The sequence below is a fragment of the Orbicella franksi genome, chromosome 6 (assembly GCF_964199315.1).
Source record: "Orbicella franksi chromosome 6, jaOrbFran1.1, whole genome shotgun sequence".
Classification (NCBI taxonomy): Eukaryota; Metazoa; Cnidaria; class Anthozoa; order Scleractinia; family Merulinidae; genus Orbicella; species Orbicella franksi.
In genome coordinates, this window is record NC_138150.1 from 26,203,001 (window position 1) to 26,213,830 (window position 10,830).

Genomic DNA, 10,830 nt, shown 5'->3' on the forward strand with positions numbered 1-10,830 from the left:
GCGGAAAGAATGAGAGAGATACGGAACATGTAGTCTGTTTGTTTGTACTTTTCTCAGCTGTTACTCACAAAACCCTATTCAAAATGGGTCATCGATTCAGCAGACAACATGAGGGAGTCGAGGATATCGACGTTTCTTCAAACCCTTATCGATATCCCCCTCTTTCAGGTAAATATCTCTCGCGATTTTCTTGCACAACACAAGAACGGCACGTACACACTCACTAAGCTTATATTGATCATCACGTTATTCGAATGCCATCCGATTGGTACTAAACTTGAACATTTCGTCTGTAGGAAAGAGCTACTTCGCCGATTATTTTCTTATGGGAGGATCTAGGTTTGATACGCCGCAGCCGGAGGCGTACCTTTTTGGAGAAAATAGCGACTTGAATCTACTAAACCCGAAACCAGTTTCGGTAAGTACGTGTCATGCTCAAGTAAGCGCCTAATTCCCGTCACTAAGAAAAGGTGTTAAAAGTTTTGTCGTAACTGTTTCATGGTTGAAAACACTGGGATGGTCTTTTCTTTACTCCAGTAAGACAAGATCGGTTTGTTGTGTTGGACATGGATTCAAAAGCGGGACACTTATAAAATCTGTGCTTGAATGACAGAAATGATGAATTAACAGACTCTGTTGCCGCATTTCTTGGGTACGATCTTGGCAACGCTTCTGAAACACTTTTTACGCATTGCCGTGTGTCAGCAAGTGCCGTGTGTCACTTTTTAACTATACGCAGTGAAATCACGATAATCGAAAAGCTGTGATTTACACGCATGTTTAACCTCCGTCCTCGACTCGAATTTCCAACCGGACTCATCTGTTCTTCAAAACTGGCTGGAGAAGTGCTTTCTTCTCTAAGCCGACTATTTATTATAAATTCTAAGGGAAACTTGAATATTAAATGCTAATTAACAGAGAAATTTTTTTAAAACCAATTTGCAAGTCACACTAGTCTTTTGTTTACACTCAGTTCGATTTAAGGTTATTTCTTTCATTTACCACACGAATTACCCTGACTTTTGAAGTTTATTAATAGGGGCTTCAAACAAACTGTAGCACTCGAACATTCAGAGAATGTTCCTTTTCATACGAGAGATCCGTAAAATGTCATGACAATCATGGGCAAGTCTTCTTTTTTTTTTACTACATCTGGTTATACATGTACACTGTACATTTCAGCATTTCAGCATTTCAGATGAATTAAACATGTGTGTACATGTGTCAATATTAATGCAGGCAGAAGACGAAAACCTCAAAGATGAACTGTCTGCTTTTGTAATTGATGGCTTAGCGTTCTTGGTAGTTCAACTTGTTTTGTCACTAGATGTACGAACAGCCAAACAAGGCTAGACTTCCTCACAGTCTCACAGCTGATAAAACTTAAGCCGTAGCATCTCAGATCAGTGACTCTTCTGGCAATTTAAAACCTGGAGAAAAGGCCTTGAGAGAAGCAACAAAAAACTTAGAACACATATATGTAGTCCCCAGCCTTTTGGTATCTGAAAAAATGAAGGTTTCATTGTTAGGACATAAGTACTTACCTTACTGCACCATCTTTGCTGTGTTTTAAATGTACTGTATTTGTGATAAAGTGTGACTTTAACCTGTTCCAGGCTCTCAGTAGTTGGGGACGAGCAGAAAAATGGTGAGCGCCCTCTTTTCTCCCCAGCTACCGAGAACCTGGGACAGGCTAGCATAACTTAGAAAGGAGAAACAGGACATTTAGTCAACTGAGCTTTGTTTTAAGTGAACCAATGGCTTTACAAAGCTGATCTTTTGTGCTGGCAATCGTTCTATTTAGAAAAGAATCCATAAAGTACATGTAATTTGTGGATCTTCATTCTTAAAGTTCTTGATATTCTGGGAAGTTTCATGTAATATCCAGCAAAAAATTCAGTTTTGGAAAATATGTATATGTTGCAAACTGTCTGTCAGTTCACCAAGTCATGCTTAAAAAAACATTTGATTTCTATGTTGTCTATGTACAGAAGACCATTAGAATTACAATTGATTTTTTTCTCCTTAAAATAATAAGCTTTGCGTGTATTTTTTGTAACATCACATCACTGAAGCATTATGTACATTCTTGTTGTTGTTTTCAGTTTCCATATCCACAGCCACCAAGTAATGAACCAACAAAGACACTTAGAAGTCTTGTGAATTTAAGAAAAGATTCACTGAAGCTAGTGAAGTAAGTGTTTTTGTTTTGAGGACACTTTGTGTCATTAATCATTGAAATGTACAGTGTGAGTGTAAAAATTGCATGCATATTATAATTAGATGACTGGATGATCAAAATATGTCATATGCAGATTAACTATAAAATGTACATTTACATGTAAAATGTTTTAATTATCCAGTCAGGCATGATGGAACATAGATTCCCCTGACTAAATCATCAAAATAGAAATAATGTATGCAAAAGCATTTTTTTATAATTGAACAACACCTCAATTTTTCACAACTTTGTACATGTGCTTGCACTTGAATGTGTGAATCCTCGCATTTTGTCATTTTAAAAGCTACATGTACAATGTAGTAAGGGTTGTTGTGTTGCAAAAAGTAGACAGATTGTGGACAGTTGAATGAAGAGTTTTTTGGTTATGCAAACTGTTGTTGATTCAGTGTATGACACAATTGCAATCAGCAAACACAATCATGGCAGCAATTTAAAGTCTAAGAGTATATGTGCTACCATTAAAGAGAAATGGTAATGAAAAACTACAGTGAAACTTGCATGTAGGGTCAGGGTAACAAACTAGCTGATGCAGAAATGAAAGCAGTTTTATTTGAGCTAAGGGACAATTTAGGAACAGTTTTTCAATCAGGTTTTACTTTATCCAGGTCCTGAGGTGAGATTTTCTTTTGTTGTTCTTCTTCTATATAGAAGCTCAGATCAAGAGAGCTACTCGGTTGAATTTGTTTTTGATGCTGATGTGAAATGTGCTGTAACAGTCCACTACAGGGCAACTGAAGACTTGTCCACAGGCTTAGCCATGTAAGTTCATTGTTCTATGCTAGATCACAGGAAACTCCATGATAGTTTGATTTTCTACTTGTACTGGACAGTCCTGGACATTGCTGTAACCTCAGCTGACAAATGACAGAAACATAGTGCAGAGACATGTAGAAAGTACTGATGACTACCTGGTAAAATAAGCTCAGTGACATGTTGATGAACAAGACATGACACAGTCACTGAGGGTAGTGTTTCTAAGTTTAATTCAGAGTCCTTTGCATGAATCTTGTTGCTAGATATTAACTAACATGAAATCCTAGTTTTGAGTTTATAGAACCTGGGCTTGTAGAACCTCAAAGAGTTCATTTTGGTTGGCCTTACATGTATTAATCATCTAGCCCCGGTTGTTTGAACGCTGGATAACGCTATCCATTGGATAAATCACTATCCAGGAGATAACTGTTAACAAAACAAACCATGCTACCTGGTGGATAGCGTTATCCACCTTTCAAACAACCCAGACCTGGAAGGGTTCGTATTACATATGATCATGCAAGTGGTGTAAGATGACGTTTTCAATTGAGCTAACAAGAAATGACTTCAGATCTGTTAAAATTCCCACATCTCAGACACAGAGTTCTTGTGATAACAAAATTTGTTCTCCAGGGCTAAATTTGATGGAATTTTAGTGTCATACAAGTTTCAATCTAACATTGTTTGTCCACATTGCAGTTACACATCTACGGAGCCTTTCTCGTCGTCATCCAAGACACGTTTTCCAAAAGGTTCTGGTCAGGTGTATAACAGTGCTCCTAAACACAAAATTAAACCCAGTATGTTTACTGAGGAGGAGGTGAGTGGTTGTTGTACCTTCTCTAATTATGTGTACTTAAGATACAGAAGTGGAAAAATCCAAATGAACAGTCCATACATATGCACTGACTTCAGCACAAGTATAGTGCATCATTAGAAGCAATATCACCCCAGAGTCAAGTGGTGTGACTGAGATTGGTGTGACTTGTGACTCTGGCACAATAAACACTATTAAAGTCAAACTTAATTCTATCAATATTTGATTCAGCACAATGATAACATGATATTTTAGCGTTGCTCATGGCAGTCAAACTGCTTTTTCTTCACACTTTTATTCACAAATATTCTAATTTTTTTCCTATGAAGTATTTTTCATCATCATCATCATTTCATCAAGTCTCTGTGCATCAGTAGGCGCCCTTTTAAATGAGATATATCACTTAGGCTATGCTGCTGTAAATAACTGTTGAGAAATTAAATAAAGAAGAGTCAGGAAAAGGGTGATCATTCCATGATAATCAGTTAATCCTTAACTGATAGCGAGAGTGACTTCAGTTCACCTCTGAAATAAGATTTGATATTTGGTAGCAGTATGTGGTTGTCCAGGTACATGTAGTAAATAAAAGGCAACAGAATTAGCTTGAAGTGTAGTCAGTTACTGAATGATTTTACTTGTGTGTGGAGAAGGATGAGTCTGTGTAATATTGCTCTACTCATCTCTTGCCATCTGGGGAAAACATATCATCTTCAGTGTTAACCTGTTTTATTATTCAAATGGCTATACTACATGTATAACTTTGTCTATAACTTTGTTTCTCAGGGTTTCTTTAGTTGTCATCATTGCTACATGTAGTTCATTTAAAGAGTGTATGGTTAAGTTATTATATTTTTACTTCGTTGTAGTTGAACTATTGCCCAGTAAATCATTCCCACATTCCAGTAGTGATTCAGATTGATGCCGATGAGGAAGGTATGGACCCTGTAGATTAACTAGATTGACAAACACTCGTTAAACTGACTGAAAATATTTATTAGGAAATTAAGATTATTGAAAAGTTTAATGGTGTAATTAGAGACTGAAGAATTGTCTGAACACTAAATTTATTTTCAATGAATATCTTCATGTATAGTCAATCAACTTGTTGAAACATAATTGAACTTCATTGTTTACACTTGTCTTTCTCTTTTGCTTGGATTTAAAGAACAGTGGAAGCCCACCTTTTGGCCACCCGTTAATACGGCCAACTCTTTCTGACGGCCACTTAAATAATTATGTTGGCCTGAACAAAAGCTCAGACATTTTCTTATTTAAGGAACCCCTTTAATATGGCCAACCCGTTAATATGGCCAGATGTTTTAGGCTCGTTGGTCACCGAATTAACAGGATTCCACCGTAGCTACATGTGTTCATATAATTGTGCACATGTTTGAGATTAACAAAAAAAATGGCTTGACAAATCAAAACTTTTGAACAGTTAAATGATTACAACCTAGCAAAAATAGTCTCAGGGTCTAAAGATTCAAATTGTAGAACACTGCAATATGGTGACAAATTAAATGAACTCGTATCTAACGGTGTTTTGGATGTTTTTGTACGAGTTTACAGTTTTCTTTGTATTTGGTCCACAGATTATCTGGGTCATTCAAACATCACACTGGCAACATTTGAAAAAATGTCTGATGGATCATACATTATAAAACCCATCAAGCAGAAACAAATGGTATGATAAAAAAAAAATGAATAATTAAAAATAGAAACATCTAAACTAAGAAACAATGTTGTTAACAATAAGAAAACATCCATTAAGTGACAATCACAGTCATTCTTGTCATTCTTTTCTGCTTGACAATACATGTATGTTAGTTTAGAAAGGATAAAAAATGCTAGAATAACATCATTCTTAAGCTCTTGCTCTGGCTAGAGTTCTCTAGCATGCATGGCCACTCATTTGCTTTTATATTGTAAGTAGTTGCTTTTGTCTTAAAAATTCTGACATAGATGACAAGGAGAATACACAGGAGTGCTCATGTTCTCTCTTATCCTGCTGGCTCAGATACAGCTGCACATTTTTGTCTTAGCATACAGAGAAGCTTAGGGCTAGATGACTTTACAGTCAAGCTGGTGGCTTCTATCTTTCATCTTTTGTTTTTCAGGGGGATGAAATGTTAGAAAATTCAAATTGAGGAAGTACAGTACTTAGAGAGATCAAATTGTTGTTGAAATTTTAGCTTTTAACTGATTACTTGTGCAAGTGGGAAATTTTTTGTCGAGCTAGTAAAATTTACTGTCAGGCTAGTTTATGCCAGAAAGTCAACTGATTTTCTTTGCACCCTGATATATGCTCAGGAAAGCTAATGAGCTAGGCAACACAGGTTAAATTAAAGATTCTAAAAATAAACAGCAAGTATTGCACAGTGGCTTTTCTTTAATGAATAGTCGCACAGTAAAGCTTTCATCCACAGACTTAAAATCATTAATTCCACTTCCAAAAAGAGTTTCACTCTTTTTGCTAGCTTCATAGGTCTGCAATGCATGCTAAGGACCCTTTCTTGATATAATTTTTGATTTTTCATCAAGAGTCTTTTTTGTTTCCTACTACAAGGTTGATGGCCTGTGCTACCTTCTTCAAGAGATTTATGGAATTGAAAATAAAATTAATCAGAAGAGTGGCAAGGTTAGTGTTTCAGCCCATGACAGTTGCCATGTTGGTGCTACTTATCTCCCCAGACCATGAAGCCTGGGAGCGTTTTATTGCCCTACTGTTAGCATGGTCTAGGGTCTTTGGTCTTTGGTCATTGGTCAAGGTTTGCTTGTTGGCCAGAATCAATGATGTCATTTTCTTGTGTAAATATACACTGTACTCTCACATTACCTCTCTCTACTGGGAGTTTAAATTGGTACATGCATGTGGTGGGGGGAATGCTGTTACTTGAGGCAAAATGTTGTGTGTTACCTGAGATCATGTGATGGTATAGCATCATGTATTCAGTTCACGAGTGGGAGAAAGGGTGGAAGCAGTACACATAGTTATTTCTTGTCTTTTAGAGGCATAATAATTATAGGCTCATTTGGACAGAGCACAAAGCTTACTATTAATAGACACAAGTTAGAAAATATAACCTTACAACACTTTTTGTAATGTACTGAGACCATCATATCCCTGTTAATGTGTATTGTTGTCAGGAGATTTTTGATAATGATTCAATTATCTTTGGCAGGATGAAGATAATGAATTAGAAGAGACTGGTTTGGAATGTGTGATCTGCATGAGTGACATGCGAGACACCTTGATCTTACCCTGCAGACATCTATGTCTTTGTAGAGATTGTGGTGAGTTAGGAGTTTCAATCAATGTCCAGATGAGTTGAATTAATTGCACAGTTTGATTAACATCTTTCAGATGCTCTTGCAGAAGATGTTGTTTAGCATAGCACTCTCTGAAATGAACACGCCATGCAGCCTTTCTGTTGCAGCAGTTGTTGCAGAAAGTAGAACTTGACTCCACTCCGTGCATCTTCTGCTGTAGCAAAAGTGTTGCAGGACATGCTCACAGAGCCTTTATAGTCCCTGTGGCTTGATTGAGTAATACGTCAGGGTCGAATCAAAGTATTTTCAGATTTGCACCGGAAGTATTGAAGTTGAAAGCATGTGTTAAAAAGTTTCCTTCTTTTTCAGCTGAATCACTTAGATATCAAGCAAGTAACTGTCCCATATGTAGATCACGTAAGTAGTGTTCTTTTAAGGACGGAAAACGTAGTTCAAGCAGGGTATCCCCATGATTTCTAGCCTGATGTGGCAATTTTTAAGTTCTTAGGCTGTTTTAGAGTCAACCCTCATCAAGTGTGTTCACACATGAGGCCAGAATTTGCTGTTTCTGCTGGGGCATGAATGATACAAAATTCAGTATGCTACATTGGAAATTATGTTTTTCTCTTGACTGTTTGTTCACTGTTTTGAATAAAATGGCTAGTTGTTGTTAGAGGAAACAATTTTTAAACACAAACTGAAACAGTTTCTTACTAAAACAACAGTATTAATCTTAGCTCTAGTTTTCAACCATAGTTTTATTCTGAAATTTTTATTATTATTCTGTATTTCAGACTTTAAATGTTTTTAGACTTTTATTTCTTAGAGGACTCTCCTAAAAGCCACTGCTAGGTGATTAGAGGCTTCCTTTTAAAATACGTATTTATCATTACTATTTATTATTTTATTAGTTAAATTATAATGTGTCAGATTTCTCATCCATTCCACCCCATCTAAAACATATAAAATTATAAAACGTCGTTTTAAAGGTTGTCCTTTGGTGCATTTATAACGTCTCTGGTCTTTATTTTTCTTAGCGTTTCACGCATTGTTACAAGTTTGTGCTTTCATCAAGAAACAAAATGGTTCAACTGCTCAGGTAATACGCTGTTAAATGCACAAGCAAACTCCATTTCTCCATCAGACATCGTCTTCTAGTTGCTGATTTTCCATATTCTCATCACTTGCTTGCTTACAATGTATTGACAGGGTAAGGAGAAATTTGAGTTTGGTAACATGCACTTGACTTCAATTTCTCATTGTAGGAGAGCGCATGGCCTGGTTACGAAGAGATTCCTCTTGTAGAAGCATTAAATGGAACGATTAAACCAGACAACATACCAGAAGGTATTGTGTTCATTTGTAAGGCATTTGACCTCCACTATCAAAATATGGCTTTTCATAACGAATAGACCAGTTTACAGTTGTCTGCTCAGTGACCTGGCCTTTGGGTGGCAGCGCTGCTGGAGTTGACCTTGTTTTGATACAGACCTCACTGCTTTTGTTGTGTAAAACAAGTTGTTCTGATGCTAACTAGGTGCATTTACATGACAAAAGCAGTGAGGTCTGTATCAAAACAAGGTCAACTCCACTCTCGCTGATATCCAAAGGCCAAGTCACTGAGCAGGCGCCTGTAAAATGGTCTATTGTCATTTTGCTGGAGCTCGAAATTGACTGCATGCAGACGAGTGTCAGTAAGCCATTGCGAACACAAAAGGGCGGTATAGCCGAGTAGGAATGCGCCCACGTCTCGTCCCATTCCCCTTTAGGCTAAAGCGTCTTGCCTCATAATCCCAGCTGAGTTTCGAGAAAACAGACTGCCAGCAGTCTATGCTTGAAAGCAGTGTCCCACAGGTTTAAAGAACTGCAGTAAAACCCGTGCTTGAAACGTAGCCAGCGAAAAGATCCCCTTCGTATTAAACGCCAAAGCGACGGGAGCAATGACAGGCGTTTGTGCCTTGAAACGTGGCCTTAACGTATCGTATGAGGGGTGAACCATTTGACCTTTGAGGGGGTGTGAGTGATTTGGTATAGGCACGATTTTTTAACCCTTTTCATGCACCAGAAAAAATTTTCTCGGGACGTGTCTATGTGTGATATTGTTTTTTTTTTCTCTCTCTGTACAACATCCTTTTTTTCCGGTTCACTGAAGGTGCCTGAATTTTTTTGGTGGTGGTCGGGTGCATGAATGTTTTTTTTGGTTCAAGTATGCTTGCAGAATATTTTTTTCAAAATCACCCACCCACCCCCCACCCCCCTCAAATGTTAAATGGTCCACCCTAATCTAAAGTTTGTCACTAACATTTCCTCATCATTGCCCCATTGCAGAAGCTGCAGCACGCATGCGCCGGAGGTCAGCGTCAAGTATTCGCTACTCTGGTCGGAGACGAGTCGAGAGTGCTCGCAATCACCGGTACGTTGAACGATCTTTGTCTGCATGCTCGGGGATGTCTCGGCCTGGAACAGCTCCTGCTAGTAGAAGCAGAGTTGAACAAGCGGAGGAACCTAGCAGAATTGAACAAGTTGAAAGACAGGAGGCTTCTCTAGAGACAAAAGACATGGTCACGTTAATTGGAGGCACAGAAATCGAAGAAGCAACTTCAGTGCATGAGGATGAACAAGGTGGGCATCAAAGTCCTTGTCGTCGTGTTTCTTTTTTTTTTTTTGTAATTTTGTGGTAGAGTTACAGCATTGATACATAAAGTAAACAACACCCTTTCAAGTACTACATACATTGCTTACTTGCTGTCGCTTCTCCAACTTCCCTGGTAAATTACTGCGACGAAGCTGTCATGGTTTCGTTAATCTTCCTAATATGACAAACGCGTCCTTTTTGTGTCAACCATGTTTTGGCGTACACTGGAACCCCGTTAATAAGGTCACCAAGGGCCATAAAAATTTGGCTGCATTAACGGGGTGGCTGTAATAACGGGGTAGGGTCATATTTTATGACCGGCCTATTTCAAGTGACGTCTTGCGACAGATATATCACAGTTGCATTTCTAAACAACTGCTCTTTAATAAGTATCCGGCAGGCAGATATAATTTTAAACAATTGAAGCTTCATTCAGTTCATACAGTATTAACCGCGGAAAGATAAACGTAACTGGATTCTAAACACGAAACGAGAGCAGACATGGCTATGCATATGGTTCTCAAAACAAAGGTTCTGACCTCTCGGTGCGAGTGGCCGTATTAACGAGGAAAAACTATAAAGGATTATCCAGAACTGGCCATTGGCCGTATAAATGTGGTGGCCGTATAAACGTGGTGGCCGGATTAACGGGGTTTTCTTATAAGGAAACGTGCGGGCGTTTCGCCGGGACAAAAAGAGTGGCCTTAATAAGAAGGTAACCGTAAGGGGGCTTCCACCGTAACAAATTCTCCTGTGAGTCATTTTGTGTGTTTTTCATTTCTGTAGCATGTCCAGTATTCACGGGGAAACCAGAAGAAGACGAAGATGCACAGGACCTCCAAGTACACGTCGACGTGTCCTTACCCGGCACACCGCTGAGTAGTGATATCAGCGGGCGCAGCAGCCTGAGTGCCGGAAGTGTTTCAGCTACTACGCCTACGTATATCCGGTTAGAGGAAGGGACTGGAGAAGCTACGGTTACCACTATACCTACATAATTTTCTATGATATTTAAATTCTCGGAATTCGGGGCAGAAGGGTAGCACAACTTGTCCCTTAGCTGTAAAACAGTTTCTTGGTTTCACATAAGGCAGAGTCGGTTCAGATCGGGTT

At 38.4% G+C, this 10,830-nt stretch overlaps 1 protein-coding gene across 1 annotated transcript; it reads left to right on the top strand.

Annotated features, from left to right (window-relative positions):
- Nucleotides 1-5: 5 nt before the first annotated feature.
- LOC145489590 (E3 ubiquitin ligase RNF157-like) lies at nt 6-10,804 on the top strand. The gene is made up of 14 exons (XM_081468574.1): nt 6-168; nt 297-418; nt 2,106-2,194; nt 2,891-3,001; nt 3,695-3,815; nt 4,679-4,745; nt 5,405-5,496; nt 6,379-6,450; nt 6,995-7,106; nt 7,452-7,499; nt 8,120-8,181; nt 8,348-8,429; nt 9,411-9,704; nt 10,504-10,804. The coding sequence occupies exons 1-14, from the start codon at nt 84-86 to the stop codon at nt 10,713-10,715; spliced, it is 1,569 nt and encodes a 522-aa protein (XP_081324700.1). The 5' UTR covers nt 6-83; the 3' UTR covers nt 10,716-10,804.
- Nucleotides 10,805-10,830: the final 26 nt, after the last annotated feature.